Source organism: Mustela putorius, unplaced genomic scaffold (genome assembly GCF_011764305.1).
Source record: "Mustela putorius furo isolate JIRA1106 unplaced genomic scaffold, ASM1176430v1.1 tig00003834_pilon_pilon_pilon, whole genome shotgun sequence".
NCBI lineage: Eukaryota > Metazoa > Chordata > Mammalia > Carnivora > Mustelidae > Mustela > Mustela putorius.
This window is the reverse complement of record NW_025421987.1, coordinates 27,936,295-27,953,634: the sequence shown is the minus strand read 5'-3', so window position 1 is coordinate 27,953,634 and position 17,340 is coordinate 27,936,295. Positions and strand designations below refer to the sequence as shown.

Sequence of the window (17,340 nt, the reverse complement as noted above, 5' to 3'; positions counted from 1 at the left end):
TCTCTGCATGTCCCACCTTCCAGAAAGTCGTTGCTTTTCTGTTCATAGAGTTGCTGCTATTCTTTTCTTTGATCTCCTGTTGAGTTCATAGGTGTTCAGAATGGTTTGATAACTATCTAGCTGAATACCTGGGACCATATGAAATTTAGGTCTTCTACTCCTCTGCCATCTTGCTAGCACAGGTGCTCTCATTTAAGTTAAGGATACATATTTTTTTTTGAGTACTTCAGTAGCAGGCAATGTACTGAGAATTTTACAAACTTTAGTTCTTTCAGAAGCCTCATAAGGCGGTTATTATTTCTGATTTACAGAGGAGAAAACTGGATTTTAGGGAGGGTAAATAGCCATTATCAATAGCAAGTAAGAAACAGCTAAGATTCAAAATCTGGTCTTTCTAATTACAAAATATGTAATTTTATCTTCTTTTACTGCCACAGGACATTAGGTAGTCTTACTTGGGAAAATTAAGTTTCTCTGGACAAATATGATTGAGAACTATAGTTATAAGAAAATTTTATTTATTGCAGGAGTTTTAGAGCTTTTTGCTGTTGTACATTGTGCCTCTTCAGGAGAGTAACTGAGCAGGCACTGTTCAAACGTGCTTGATTTTGAAACTCTTCCCTCTGTCCAGTGTCATCTTGAGGATCTGAGTGTCACATGCTGATACAGCTTTTTTCAGTAGGCTCAGGCGATGTCTACATATTTTGCATTGTAAGTGTAATGAGCCATGATTGAAGTTCAATATCAGAATTTGTAATTAATCATGATTAAAAACTACATTATTTGTGTAGATGTTATCTGAAGCCATGGGAATGAATAGATTTACACACAGATGATATAGATTGAGAAAAGTCTTCAAAGTAGGGAGGAAAAGACATTGGTAGGCAGATAGGCAAATCAGGAAAGAGAGGTTTGGGAAGCAAGGCAGGAGCGTGAAAAGCAATGTAGATTAGAGGTAAAATAGTGTGAGGGTCCCGACTTTGGCAATTAGGGGGTCACTTTGACCACTGGTTGTAGTAGGGACAAAAGCCAGATCTTAAGAGGCTGAATGAAACAAGGAAAATAGGATGTAAAAAAAATTTCTGAAACAAGTTGGAGTAGGAAATAAGGTAGAAAGGAATTTTTTTTCATTAGACTCTAGAGACTTAAATCAAGTTGGCAGGGAGTGGGAAAGGTGTGAGTAGAGAGAGAAAGATAGTAAGTAGGAGGTAACTGATGGGGTGAGGTTTCAGAAGAAACGGGGAGATTGGAATAGAAAGATAGCTTTTTTTTTAGTTTTTTAAAAAAAAATTCTTTAAAAGTTGTACTTGTATTTCATAAGAGGAAAAATAAAAATGTAGATCGTGTGTGTGTATAGTGAGATTATGCATTATATATACATGTGTGTATATATAATATATATTAAATTATATTATAATATACATTATATTATATGTGTGTGTATATATTATATATATATATTATATATATATATATATATTACATCCACACATAGTGATTTCTTTGTCCCTCACACCTTGTTTTGTGATTATAGTCCATAGATTTGCTATGCTGGACACATGAGAGAAATCTTCTACATTCTTTAATTTTTGAAAAATTTCTCCAACAAGAAAGGAAACAACAAATGTTGGAGAGGATGTGGAGAAAGGGGAAACCTCTTATACTGTTGGTGGGAATGCAAGTTGGTGTAGCCACTTTGAAAAACAGTATACAGTATGGAGATTCCTTTCAGAGCGGGAGACAAACCATGAGAGACTGTGGACTCTGAGAAACAAACTGAGGGTTTTGGAGGGTGAGGGTGGGGGATTGGGTGATCCTGGTGGTGGGTATTAAGGAGGGCACATATTGCATGGAGCACTGGGTGTGGTGCATGAACAATGAATTTTGGAACACTGAAATAAAATAAAATTTAATTTAATTAAAAAGAAAAAAAAAGAAAGATAGCTTCTTGAGATGTGCAGAAAGGGAAGATGGATAAAAATACATAGAATTTTGAGAAGTTAAGGCTATTAGAGTCATGCTTCTATGCAAAGTAAGGAAAAATAATCTTTGGAAAAAGGACTGTCAAGTGGTATTGGTAGCTCAAAATGGACTAGGTGGTCAATTAGGCATGAATAAAGAAATAATAAAGAAATTGTTAAGTAATTTTGAAAGTCACTGAAACAAGTGTAAGTTTGGTAGTACTACTACTACTAATAAGTGTAAGTTTTGTAGTACTACTACTACTGCTAGTACAAAACTTACACTTACTGCTAGTAGTAGTAGTAGTTGCAGTTACTATTATGTGACTTTCTTCAGCAGTGCTATGGAATCTAGCAGCAAGAATTTGGAAAAAAAATGAATTTAGTTTTAATTAAGGTTAAAGGGTAGGACAAGACATGGGGCAAAAGATGGGTTCACTGTGAGTGAGGAAATGAAAGGTCAAAGAACTATGGGTTGTAGAATGAAGTTCACTTCTGAGTACTTGAGAAGTATAACGATATTCCTTAAATCCATTCACAAATATATGTTGCTGAAATGAGGATATGTAGAAGTTTGTGGAGTAAATTAAAGTGTCTCTTGTTTTGAGGGAGTTGATTTATGGAAGTTTTAGAGCTTCATAATGATGGTAAATTTTAGAGATAGAGAAGAAAACTATGAATTAAATATCAGAATTCTGGGAATGTTGGAGAGGATATTGGTCAGTACATGGGAATCACAAATATAGTTAAGGTAATATAATCAACTTAGGGGAATTTTAAAGGAGAATTATTGGAATAAAGATAAAATATTAATTGGAAGTGGTGGTGGGAGGAGGAATAAATTGTTAATCCATAATTCTGATTTTATAAGTGTGAGAAGAATCTTGAGAGAACTTTAAAAAAATTAGTATAGCAGTAAAAATCTAGGATTCAGGTAAACTAAGGTGGAGGAAATGCTACAGGAAAAGATTCAGAATTTAAGAATGTTATACTGATTCTGGAAAGGAATTTAGTGGGCAAAATTTAGATGGAGAAGAATGTGGATGACGGGTAGAACTGAATACATAAAACATGAGAGACCAGCAAGACAATAGGCTGTGGGTACTGACATCTAGGGTGGTGAATGTGATTCCCAGGTCTCATGATAGAAGACAGAGAATTCAAAAGTAGATAAGAGAGACATGGTAACTCAGGGAATGGGTTATGGGTAGGATTTGTAGCTTCAAAGATCCAGATTGGAGCTTTGTTATGTTGTTGTCTTAAAACTGCCTTTGAGATGGGTAACTCTAATAGGAGTCTTTAATAATTTGGAAGGCTAATATGAGCTGCTTTATCCTACTTTGTATTTCCTAATAATGATAACTCACCTCTTGCGTGCACCTGGAATGTACTGTTCTTTCATCCATTTCTGCCTATCTAAAATTTGCTCATTATCTAAATCTTCAAAGCTCAGTTCAGTTATGTCTTTCCAAGAACTATATCCTAATTAGCTCAAACTTAAAACAAATCATATCTATTTCTGAACTTACATGGGTCTTAGCACCTCTTACATGATATTTATACTAGTTTCTATCATATATTTTAGCTTCCTAAATTGTTTTAACTTCTGCTGTTACTCTGTTAACTCTGACACAGGGACTGTCTTATTAATCTTATATCCCCAAAGCATCCAACATGCCTGGAGTGTACTGGTTAAGAAAGCTACCTCTGGGGGTGCCTGGGTGGCTCAGTCAGCTAAGCGTCTGCCTTGGGCTCAGGTCATGATCCCACACTCTTGGGATGAAGCCCCGCATCAGTCTCCCTGCTCAGCGGAGAGCCTGCTTCTCCCTTTCCCACTCCTCCTGCTTGTGTTCCCTCTCTCGCTGTGTGTCTCTCTGTCAAAGAAATAAATAAAATCTTAAAAAAAAAAAAAAGATAGCTACCTCTGGTCTACCTCTGGTATTAGACCAGTAATGAATCAACATGATGACTTTGGGAAAGTTACTTGGATTCTTCAGACATAAATTTTTCATCTGTAAAATGGTGATAATACTGTTACTGATCTAAGAAGGCTTTCATAAAGACTATTTGCATACTTAGCCTAGTGGCGGCAATGGTAACCATCATTATCTTAACTAAATGCTTGTGGAGTAAATGAGTGAGTGAGTGCTTCCACAATCTACTTAGGAAAAAGTCACATTTTTCAATTGTTTGACTCATTTATTTAGAAAGAGAATAATTAGATTTTCCTGTGTGCTAATACCAACACACTGAGGTCTCTTAAAGAGTAATATTTCAATATAAACTGTTAAAGTAATCATTACCATTCATTTTGTACTACTATATGCCAGACATATGCTAAATGATATAGGCTAGCTCACTTTAATCTTTATTGAAAAGTTGGATGTTCTCCTTTGTTTTAGAGTCTCAAAAGTCATAAGTAAGCCAGGATAGAAATTTAGGTTGTCAAACTTTAAAATTGTTAACTTTTGAGTACCATACTATACCAGATAATCCCAAGAGGCATATCATATGTTTCTTTAAATGCCCCCAAACCAATGTAGTATAAGATGGTATAGCTCAATTATAAAAACCCCTAAAATTGTGGGAAGTCACAAGAATATTAATTTTAAAGGACATAAGGAAACATGCTGTAAAACAGGATAGATGCATTTTTTTTTTGATAGATGCATTTTTAACTCATGAGTCAGTTTGGGAGTATTAATCTATAAATTACAATTAATATAATTATATGCAATATTAATATTATATTAATTATTGTATATACAACACATATTATAACAATTAATAAAATATATAATTATATATTATTATATTATCTTGCTGCTATGTATTATGAACTTAGAGAAATTATTGCAGCTGTATAGATTTTTGAATAAAGTATAGTCCATTTGTTGTAATTGTAGTTTTTAAAGCTTTTTTTGTTTTGTCTTTAAGTTGAAGTAGTACAGCGTGGTACACATATCTTTAGTATAGTTTGGTGACTTTTTGTACTTGTATAAAAATACTGTGTAACAGTCACCTAAATCAAGACATAGAACATTTCCAGCATCTCAGAAGGCTTATTTGTATCCTGTTCTAGTCAGTATTCTTTCTCTCCTCACGTACTCTCATTTCAAGGCTTTTGCCCATCTTGAAGATTTGTTGTCTTGCCTTTGCTTTGTAGTTCTTTATAATTTTTGTTTGGGTCCTTTGACAGATGTATGTATTATATAGTATTATTAACTGTCACCATACTGTATGTGGATAAATGTATTATAAATAATAATCTTCCAGTCTGTGGCTTGCCTTCTTACTCTCTTAATGATGAGGTTTGATGAGTTTTAATGAAGTTAAGTTTATTAATCTTTTCCTTTATGGCTAATGCTAATTGTGTCTTGTTTGAGAAATTTTTGCCTACCCTAAGATCATGAAGTTATTCCCCCCTTTTTGTTTTAGAAGCTTTATTTCTTTTATCTTTGGCATTTAAATCTATGATCCCTTTAAAATGAACTTTTGTTTATAGTGTGAGGTAGAGGTCAAGTTTTTTTTTTTTTTTTTAAAGATTTTATTTATTTATCAGAGGGGGGGGGGGAGAGCGAGCACAGGCAGACAGAATGGAAGGCAGAGGCAGAGGGAGAAGCAGGCTCCCTCCTGAGCAAGAAGCCCGATGTGGGACTCGATCCCAGGACGCTGGGATCATGACCTGAGCGGAAGGCAGCTGCTTAACCAATTGAGCCACCCAGGCGTCCCTAGAGGTCAAGTTTTATTTATTTTCCCTTTTGGTTATCAGATTGCTTCAGCATTACTTACTGTAAAGATCATCTCTTTCTTACCTAATTGTAGTGATATCTTTTTTTAAGTAAGTGACCAGATATGGATGGATTTGTACTGTTAATTTTTATTATGGAATCTGTGATATATTCCAGTAAATTATAAGTTCCTAAAAAGCTTAGACTGTGTTTAATTTGCTTATTACACTATCCCTACTGCCAAACATGCCAGGCACATAATAGACATTCAGTAAATATTTGCTGATTGAATGAAAGAATCATAAAGGAAAAATCCACAGGAAGTTTAAAAAATGTTGCTGAGGAGACAGTTAAACTCTTCCTAGTAGCCGAGATGCCTAGGTATGTAGTAGAACTGGAAGTCTTTTTGTAGAATATTCTAAACATACCTCTTACCTTTTGTTTAACCCTTCCTACCTGCAACCTCCCCTATTACAAATGTTTATCTGATCATATGGTTCAACCAGCATTTATTAAACACCTATTGGACTTTTGCTAGGGAATATCTTATTTAGTTCTTAGAGCATTTTCTTCTTTTTTCTATTGTCATCATACATATATTATTTAATGAAGGCATTTTGTGAGAATTTGCTATTCTTCTGATTATTTTTTGACCTTTATGTTTAGTCTGTTAGGTTCTGTAAAATGTATAAATGTAAATTCTAACTCTAACAAGTTACTTTAAAACAAAGGATGGCTATGAAAGGATTTGTTTTATCACATTGTTTATTTCATTTAGATGTTAAATGATAATTTTTACCATGTCTTTGTAGAAATTGTCACAGAAGGAAAAAGGAAAAAGTCTTCATCTTCTGAGTTACATAAGGTATGCATTAGTTTTGCTTTTAATCTATACATTATCTTTAGAGTTACCAATAGTGAAAGTATTTTATTTGTCTTTTTAATAAAAACTTAAAGAAAATGTTATAAAACCTTAACTAATTAGTGTTTTGCAGGGAATGGTATATCCTAATTAATTAAAAGGTTAACAAAGAAAAACACTTTCTGGGATCTGCCTTGTTTAAATCATTGTAAGATGTGTCAGTATAATTTCTAGGCCTTGTTTTAGATTTTGTATAAAACATAAATGTATAAAGCATTTCTGTATTTCTTTGATAACTGGACATATTAGCATACCTCACATTCATTCATTTTTTTACTGTAGATAGAGGAAAGTGTTCAAGTCATGTGCTGAAAATTACTGATTGAAATACCTATTAAAATTTCTTCCTTCCCTTCTTTTCTTTCTCCCTTCCCTTCTCTTCCCCTTCCCCTCCCTCCCTCCCTCCTTTCTTTCTTTCTCTCTCTTTCTCCCCCTTCCTTCCTTCCTTCCTTCCTTCCTTCCGTGTATGCGAATAGTAACAAAAGAAGCAAAGTGAATTTTCTACTTATGTTGGAAGTGTTTCAAAAATTTAGTTTCTTTTTAGAAAGATTATCTTTTTTCCCTAGAATTTTGTGATTTAAACACCGTAGTTCCCTGATATACCTCATAATTCATTAGACACTTTTTTCTGAAGCATTCCAGATTATGCATGGAGGACTTTTAATTTGGCACAGAGAACTTTAATTTGGCATATTTCATGGATTAAAGTGAAGAAATCATAATGAGGGCTGTGGGAGGGAATCAAGAGCATACAGACAAGACTAAACAGAGCATGTCTTTAGGTACTCTTCTACCTTGGCTTATTTCACATTTCTGGGTATGATTTCTTTCAAAATTCTGGATTTGGCTTAAGTGCTGTAAGTGAGGGGGAGTAAAAATAAATTCCTACATTGCTGTCATACCCAGTTTTAAATACCTCTGTTGACTACTTCTTCTTTTGTGTTTAATACCTCTAATGAAGTGAAATGCTCTGTTTTCAGTTGCTGCTTCATGCAGTTGAAAGTCCACCATTAGATATTCATAATATATTTCTCTTTCTTGTTTTTCGATGTATGACAGTATTTTTTTTTAACTTTTTCTTTTCTTTCTTTTTTTTTTTTTTTAAAGATTTTATTTATTTATTTGACAGGCAGAGATCACAAGTAGGCAGAGAGGCAGGCAGAAAGAGAGGAGAAAGCAGGCTCCCCGCTGAGCAGGAAGCCCGACCTAGGGCTTCATCCCAGGACGCTGGGATCATGACCTGAGCCGAAGGCAGTGGCTTTAACCCACTGAGCCACCCAGGCGCCCCTAACTTTTTATTTTCAAATAACTTTAGATTTATAGAAAATTTACAGAAATAGTATAGCATTCACATCTACCCTTCACTCAGTTTCCCCTAGTGTTAATATCTATATAACCACAGTATAATGACCAAAATTTAAGAAATTAACTTTGGTACAGTACTTTAAGCTACAGACATTATTTGGATTTCTTCAGGTTTTTTTTTTTTTTAAACTAATACTGTTTTTCGATTCCAGGATTGCACTTTGCATTAGGCATCATATCTCCTTGATTTCCTTAATTCTATGACAGTTCTTCAGTCTTTGTTTTTTAATGATCATGACATTTTTAGAGTACTATGATTTTGTCAGTATTTTGTTGAATATTCTTCGGTTTGTCTACACTAAACATTTTGTTTCAATCAGAAAAGAAATATTCTTTGGGTTTGTCTCTGGTCTCCCTTTTTTCTTTTTCTTTTCTTTTTTTAAAAAAGATTTTTATCTATTTATTTGACAGAGGGAGAGAGATCACAAGTAGGCAGAGCAGCAGAGAGGGAGAGGGGGGAAGCAGGCTCCCCGCTGAGCAGAGAGCCCAATGTGGGCTCAATCCCAGGACCCTGAGATCATGACCTGGGCTGAAGGCAGAGGCTTAACCCATTGAGCCACCCAGGCACTCCTTTTTCCTTCTTAAAAAGTGATTTCTATATCCAATGTGGGGCTTGAACTCACAACCCCAAGATCAAGAGTCTAATGCTCTTCCAACTGAGCCAGCCAGGTTTCTTTGGATTAGATTAAAGTTATGGATTTTTAGAAAGGATATCACATGATATGCCCTTCTTACTATATCCTGTCAGGAGTACACAGTATACAATAATGATAGGTCTTATTACTGGTGATGTCATTCTTGACTACCTGCTTAAGATGGCTACTATCTGGTCATTCTGTTGTAAAGTTACTCCTTTACTTTGTAATAAATAGATATCTTGGGAGAGATACTTTGAATCTGTGCAGATATACTGTTTCTTAAACTTTCACCCACTATTTTACCATGTAGCAGTGGATCTGCCCTGCAAAAGTTGTGTATATGATATTGTTAGTGATTTTCTATTTCCCTTATTCCCTCTGCATTTATTAATTGAAGTTCACCTGTAACGGAGATCTGCCCCTCTTTTCTTCTTATTTATTTATTCAATTACCTATTTTTATTAATATGGACTCAAGGGTATTTATTCTATGGGTTATAATTTATTATAGCATTATTGGCTTTTCTGATTGAAACAAAATGTTTAGCGTAGGTATTGGAAGATCTTTCAGTTTGGATCCTGTGCCCTTTTAACGTGCTCCCCCCCGCCCTTTTATTTTTTTTGCACTATTTTCTGGTACTCCATGATACATTTCAGGGAGCCCTGGTTCTTTCATTGAAGAATAGTATTTAGAAATCCAGGTCTGGGTACTAGGTGTACTCATTGCTTGTGAGGTGTCATTGTTTCTAGGCTCTCACTAGAGAAGACTAGAAAAATTTTTGTATACTAATCCATACAGATACACATATCTCTGTATTTCTGTATTTATCTTACATCTATGAAAAACCATGAGTTTAGTACTGATAATTTTTTAAAAAGATTTTATTTATTTATTTGTCAGAGAGAGAGAGAGAGAGCAAGAGCGTACACGCATAAGCAGGCAGAGTGGCAGGCACAGTGGCTCGCAGAGGCAGAGAGAGAAGCAGTCTCCCTGTGGAGCAAGGAGCCCCTTGCGGGAATTGATCCCGAGCCAAAGGCAGTGGCCCAACTGACTGAGCCACCTAGGCATCCCCTGATAATTTTTTTTTTTAAGATTTTATTTGTTTGTTTGACAGAGAGAGAATGAACATAGATAGGTAGGCAGAGCAGCAGACAGAGGGAGATGGAGAAGCAGGCTCCTGGCTGAGCATGGAGCCTAATGTGGGACTCAATCCCAGAACCCTGGGATAAAAATGATGAGCTGAAGGTACACACCTAACCAACTGAACTACCCAGGTGCCCCAGTACCGAGACTTTGGATTCTAATCCAGCACCACAGAGTTTATTCTAGCCTTTTCCCCTTTTTTATTTTAACTTTTTTTCTCTTATTATCTATCATATATTTACTTATTTGTTCAACTATAATCTGCACATGAAGTTATACTATTGCATTTAAAAATGTAGAATTTCTGGGGCGCCTGAGTGGCTCAGTGGGTTGAGCCTCTGCCTTTGGCTCAGGTCATGATCTCAAGGTCCTGGGATCAAGCCCCACAACTGGCTCTCTGCTCATCAGGGGGCCTGCTTCCTCCTCTCTCTGCCTGCCTCTCTGCCTACTTGTGATCTCTCTCTCTCTGTTAAGTAAATAAATAAAATCTTAAAAAAATGTGGAATTTCTTAAAAATTAGCATACTAAATTTTTATTAGTGATTTATATTATTGTTTTTTCTATCAAAGTAGCTATGGATATAAATTACTGAAAGGATTAGAGCTTTGATGGGTATAGGGCCAAGACCCCAATACATTTTGTGTTTAAAGTATTTCAAAAATATTTCTAAAGCAAAAGCAGTTTGTTGGAGATAAATTAGGAAATTGAGTTAAGGGAAAAGGAGACCACTCAGATGGAACCAAAATTAATGCTTGGATGTATATCTTTCTAGTTTTTCTCTCTGTATATCCATCTGTAATAAACACATATTTATTTATTTTTTTTAAAGATTTCATTTATTAGAGAGAGACACACACACACACACAGCAGAGAGGGAACACAAGCAGGGGGAGTGGGAGAGGGAGAAGCAGTCTTCCCACTGAGCAGGGAGCCTGATGTGGGACTCGATCCAAGGACTCTGGGATCATGACCTGGGCCGAAGACAGATGCTTTTCCACTGAGCCACCCAGGTGCCCCATCTGTAATAAACACATATTTAAATATTAAAAAATAGAAAATCACAGAGTACTGTTTTATAATTTGCTTTTTCTACTTAGCTACATATTGTGAACATCATTTTCTGAAATCTAATTTAAAGCATTTCTGGGTAGATACTTACTGAATATTTAACATGTATTTGACACTATACTAGACATAAGTATCAGGGAAACCATGGCAAACATTTTTAATGACTACATTGTATTCAGTTATATGGGTATATCACAGTTAATTTGACTAATATCCTATCATTGTTTTGAGGTTTTTTGTTTGTTTGCTTGTTTTGAGTAAACTCTATGTCCAATATGGGACTAAACTCATGACCCTGAGATCAGGAGTCACATGCCCTAGTGACTGAGCCAGCCAGGTGCCACTTGAGTTGCTTTTAATTAAAAAAAAAAAAAAAACAAAAAACGGAACAGCGCTGTAGTCATTATCCTTGTAGCTAAATCTCTGGAACATAATTATCTACTAAATTATTTCTGGCCTTTTGATAGCTGAATTCACATTAATTGAAGACTGATCTCTTGATAAATGTGAAGTAAGAGTGTGAATACTTTGTGGAGATCCACAGTTTTTGGATTTATACATGGGAAGTTGCTACTCTATTCTGAATATTGAAAATTAAGACTTTTATTCTTTGGTAAGTCCTGGTTATACCTTTTGGCAGACTCCCAATTTTCCTTAAGTAATAGCTTCGTACTGATGTAGTATTTGAACAAGTAATAGATTAAACTTTTGAAGTTCTCTGTTAAAAACATGGCAGAGGTCATTTCAGTCTAAACAAATTAAAGAGCATATGTTTGTCAGTGGATTCCAGTATATTTTTTCCCCCCTGGATTATCTGCTTTTGATAGCATTCTCTTTTGAAGGCTATACTATAATGAATTATGTATAAAGTGTACCTAAAAGTAGCTGTGTGACTTGATCTGCTGAAGGGCTTGTTTAGTATTACATTTGAACATTAATAAATAAAACAAATGTTCTTGAGCTTTTTTTGGGAAGTTATTAGAGTTCTGATAATGTATTTAAATATAACTTGAAGGGGGATTTAGAACCCATTTTTGCCTTAAAAAATTCAGTTTGACTTTTTAAAGTATTAGAAGACTATTGAAAATACTTGAGAGTATTAGGACTCCATTTGGATTTTTGTAAATGGAATTATAGGCTTTGCAGAATCATGAATAGCTTAGAATCTTTGTTGATTGTACACAGCACAGCTGAGACCATGATTAAAATTTGTCTAAGAATAGATGAGATTGTTGCAAAAAGGCTTCCATTATTTTTTTTAAATTAATCATTAAGAAAAAAGTGAGTGTAGAAAATATTGACAGTAGTTAGTTGTACGTGAAATCTGCTTCTATATTCATATACAGTATTAGAGTGAGAGATTTAAATCTGTAATTTATTAATCAGGAAGCTATAGGTGAGGTTTTTCTGGAGCTTTAAGTATTAATATTTTTCCCTTGCCTTTAATAATTGCATTGTATTCTTATTAAAAAAAATTTGGAAACTAAGAGAACATGAAAATAAAAATCACCTCTTAACTCACTAGAGATAATTACTGTTAAATATTTTTGTATATAACCTTTCATATTTTATTTCTACTCATGGGTATTTTATTTTGTCTTATGAAAGAAAGATCATTCTCTATATGTTTTTCTTTTATACTTATATTCAAAATAATTTCTTTTTTTCTAAATTTTAATTTATATATATATATATTTTTAGTGATCTCTACACCCAATGTGGGGCTCAGACTCATGACCCTGAGATCAAGAGTTGCATGCTTTTATTTTTATTTATTTATTTTTAATTTCTTTTCAGCATAACAGAATTCATTGTTTTTGCACCACACCCAGTGCTCCAGGAGTTGCATGCTTTTCTGACTGAGCCAGCCAGGTGCCCCCAAAATAATTCCTTAATATTATTAATCTTCTGGAACATGTTATTTAATAACAATTGAATAGTATCTGATTTGGTTTAGTTTTGCCATAAATTTGTTTAATTATTCATTTATTATTGTTTCTGGTTTTTCTATATTAAAAGTAATATAGAATATATATCTCTGTTCATAATTTTTATATATACTTGGATTTTCATTATTTATTATTTATTTATTTTTATACTTCGATTTTCAAAGCTTCTGATATTAGTATATAGAGTATTAATAAACATCCAGATTTCATATGTCTATACTTTGGAGGAATAGAGAACTACCTTTTTTGAAAATAGGATAGATTATGTTTTGTGTCCATCCTAATGGAAGTATGTATCAGTATTTACTAGGGTAAATAATTCATTCATTGATACTGAATCTAATCCATTCATAGGTAAAGTGATTGAACATAAATTATTGTGAAAAGGTAATATAAAATCTTCCATGGAAGACATAAGGAAAATGTTTTTTTAAAGATTTTATTTATTTGAAACAGAGAGAGAGAGTGAGAGAGGGAACACAAGCAAGAGAATGGGAGAGGAAGAGAAGCAGGCTTCCCGCTGAGCAGAGAGCCTGATGATGCAGGGCTTGATCCCAGGACCCCGGGATCATGACCTAAACCGAAGGTAGCTGCTTACCAACTGAGTCACCCAGGTGCCCCAGACATAAGGAATATTTTATAAGAAACTGATTTTACAGAATACTCAACATGCATAACCAGCTCTTCCTTTTTCCAAATCTTAGTTGCTGTCCTTCAAGGTTTTTTTTTTTTTAGCTCTTCTTACAAAAATATTTTTTTGAGAGTGAGAGATAGAGTAAGCTAATGGACCTGGGTAGGGGAGAGGGGCAGAGCAATCCAGGGAAGAAAAAGACTTGCTACTGAGTTGGGAACCTTATAGGGCTGGATCCCAAGACCCTGAAATCATGAGCTAAGTTGAAGTCAGACACATAACTGACTGAGCCACCCAGGTGCCCCATCCTTCAAGTTTGAACTGAGTAAATTTTTAGGTTATTACTAGGGCCATGTAACAAATGACCTCCCGAACTTAGTGGCTTGAACTTACTTTGCTCAGGAATCATCAGTCTGGGAAGGGTTCAATTGGAGAGAACTTTTCTTTGTTTTACTTGGGAGTTAGCTAGGTTGGCTTGGAGGCCAGGGCTTGTAAAGGTTCGCTCACTCACTTATCTTTATACCTGTTCTGAGAAGAATCAGCATCTTGGTGTATATCTGTGTCTTTTTAAATCTCTCCACTATAGAGGCTTAAGGATGTCCAGGATTTTTTTACTCATTGGTTCAGTTCTCCTGGGATATGTATACTAAGAGAAAGAGGGGGAAAAAAAAAAGAGGAAGGGAGAATACACAAGCATGTGAGACCAGGCTAAAAAAATACAAGTATTGCCTTTAATGATTTAGCCTTGGACATCACAGTCCTGCCCAGATTCAAGGGGGAGGAATGTAGACTGTACCTGATGTTAGAGGACTGTCAGTAGCACATCGGAAGAAGAGCATGTGGGGTGTGGAATATTGGTGTGGCTATTTCTGGAAAACAGAGTATGCTATAAAATCCAATGTAGGCTAACTAACCTGCTCACAAAGAATCCATGGGTGTGAACAGCCTGAAGCCCTTACCTTTGAGGAAGCAATTGTTGTTCCCTAATTAAGAATATAAAGGAAATAATTTAGAGATAATACTGTCTTTTGCAGATGAAGAATTAAAAACAGGTACCTTTTTATACAGATTAGATATAGATAATTAAGTTATTAGTACCTAAGAGGATCAATTCATAGGTGCTAGTGAAATAAGGGTTGGGATATCCTTTCTTCAAATTTATTTTGTCCTCTTGACTTATGCTCTACTCTCACTGAAATTATTTTATGGATTGTTACTGATTATAGTTGATGTGGTATTTATTATATATTATATTTTGTAGGCTGAATTTGATACTTAACTATTGTTTATAACTTTAATGTGAAATTTAAGTTATTTAAGTTCTAAACAAATGATTTCAAACTTGTGGTTACAGTCCATACATTCATTTGTTTATTCAGCACATCATGAGCCATACACTTTGGAGATATAAAGTCTACTAGGTCAGGGTACTCTCTTTATTTTATTTAAAAAAATTTTTTTAAAAAAGATTTTATTTATTTGCAGAGGGAGAGAGTGAGAGAGGGAACACAAGAAGGGGAAGTGGGAGAGGGAGAAGCAGGCTTCCCACTAAGCAGGGAGCCCGATGTGGGGCTTGATCCCAGAATCCTGGGATCATGACCTGGGCTGAAGGCGGCCACGTAATGACTGAGCCACCGTAGCACCCCTATTTTTAATTAAAAAAAAATATTTATTTGAGAGAGAACAAGAGTGTGAGAGAGAGAGTACCCATGGGCAGTGGGGAGGAGCAGAAGCAGGGGGAGAAGCAAGACGTTAAGTTGAGCAGGAACCTGGTTATGGGACTCAATCCCAGGACCCCGAGATCACAAACTGAGCTGAACGCAGATGCTTAACTGACTGAGTCATCCTGGCACCCAGAGCACTCTCTTTTAAAGACCTCCACAGCCTGGAGAAGAGGGACATGTAGACAAATATTTATAATATAGTTTGATACATATAATATAAGTAACATAATAGAAATGTACCAAGTACTATTACCTAGAGAAAGGAATGCTTTGGTGTAGGAGTGACAGTTGTGTGGATAGAAGAATAATTTTGAGCTGAATCTGAAGTATTTAATAAGGGAAAAATAGAGGGAAGGGGAATTCATACATACATACAAAGGAAGCAGTACATACAAAGGTCTAAATATATAAAATAATGCATGTTTGAAGGAAGTTGAGTAAATGGTGTGGTTGGGATGTAGAGTTGGTGATATGTGGGTGATATTAAAGATCGCAGATTGTTAAAGAGTTTTATCTGTAAGTAGCAGGTGCCATTGTTGTTTGTTAAATGTAATGATCATTAGATTTGCATATTAGAGAACTATGGGGATAGCATTTGAAAGATGAGAAGAGGTAGAGACTATGGGTAAGAGATGGTTAGGGGGCTATTGGGATACTTAATTTATCTACCTTAATACTGAATGAGAGGTTTTAAATTTTTATTTATTTATTCTTAAAGATTTATTTACTTATTTTTGTGCACACGTGCGTGTACGCAAGAGAGAGAGAGAGAGAGAGAGAGAGAACAAGCAGGGGGAGGGGTAGAGGGAGAACCACACTCCCCACTGAGCAGGGAGCCCAGCACCAGGGGATCATGACCTGAGCCGAAGGCAGATGCTTAACCGACCAAGCCACCCAGACATCTGAATAAGAGGTTTTTAAAATAAAATTATATTTAGCTGTCTGTAAATTAAGCACTGAATTTAAAACTCTTTAAAACTAATTGCAAAACAAAAATAATAAAACTAATTGCCAAATGGGGCATGTGGTTGGCTCAGCCATTAGATCATACGACTCTTGATTTGGGGGTCATGAGTTCAAGCCTCACGTTAGGTGTAGTGCTTATTTAAAAAAACAAAAAACCCGCTTGACTTATTCTCCCTGATATGAGGAAGTGGTGATGCAACATGGGGGCTTGAGGGGGTAGGAGAAGAATAAATGAAACAAGATGGGATTGGGAGGGAGACAAACCATAAATGACTCTTAATCTCACAAAACAAACTGAGTGTTGCTGGAGGTAGGGGGGTTGGGAGAAGGGGGGTGGGGTTATGGACATTGCGGGGGTGTATGTGCTTTGGTGAGTGCTGTGAAGTGTGTAAACCTGGTGATTCACAGACCTGGGGATAAAAATATAATATGTTTATAAAAAATAAAAAATTTAAAAACAGACAAACAAATAAAAAACCCAAAACACTAATAGCAGAATATTAAGGTGGGTTAATATAATGGTCCTGTTAGTTCGATTAACATGATTCAATTCTTATTTATATTTCAGTTAAATCAATTATTTTCTCATTCTGATTTCAGATAACACAGATGTTAAATGCGAAACCAGAAGATGTTCATGTTCAGTCACCACTGTCCAAATTAAGAAGCTCAGAACACTGGGATCTCCCTTTGCAGGGGGTAAATAAAAACTAATTTCTTTTAAGTACATAGTGTTGTTTGGTGTGTTTAAAATATTTTAATAAAACTGAATTTTCGTTTTCTTATATATTCTTGCTGGGGTTTTCTTATATTATTTGTAGTTTTTAATTTGTTTATTTCTGGTATTTGTTGAAGTGATGCTTTGTGATTAGGGTCTTCTTTAGTTTAAGTATACCTTACTTTGTATGATTATTTTCTTGAAATTTAAATCTCATTATTGGAAAAGATATTTTAAATTTATGAGAATATTAAGCTTATTGGAATCATTTGCTCTTTTGCTCTTGTTTTGTAAATTTGAGAGGATATATCTTAAAATGTGGTGGAACTATACTTTAAAAAGGTACTCTAATTATAAATCTGGACTTTGATTTTATTGCTATTAAGCATTATTATGGAACTTTCATGAATAAGGCTTAAGATGGCACTTTTTTTTTTCCTAAAGATTTCATTTGTTTGAGAGAGAGAGAAAAAGAGAGAGAGGGACAGGGTGCACAGGCAGGGGATGGGGCAGACACAGGGAGA

The 17,340-nt window shown here is 35.0% G+C and overlaps 1 protein-coding gene across 7 annotated transcripts in view; it reads left to right on the top strand.

Moving 5' to 3' along the window:
• Positions 1-17,340, top strand: part of SENP7 (SUMO specific peptidase 7) — a 158,945-nt gene that overhangs the window by 11,670 nt on the left and 129,935 nt on the right. For 6 of the 7 annotated variants that reach the window (XM_004771967.3, XM_004771971.3, XM_004771970.3 and 3 more), the window contains exons 2-3: positions 6,505-6,557; positions 16,699-16,797. In XM_004771967.3, coding sequence (XP_004772024.2) covers positions 6,505-6,557; positions 16,699-16,797 — 152 coding nt within the window. Of the gene's footprint in view, positions 1-6,504; positions 6,558-11,295; positions 11,442-16,698; positions 16,798-17,340 lie in introns of all 7 variants that reach the window. The other variant, XM_013045599.2, reaches the window with a different exon arrangement.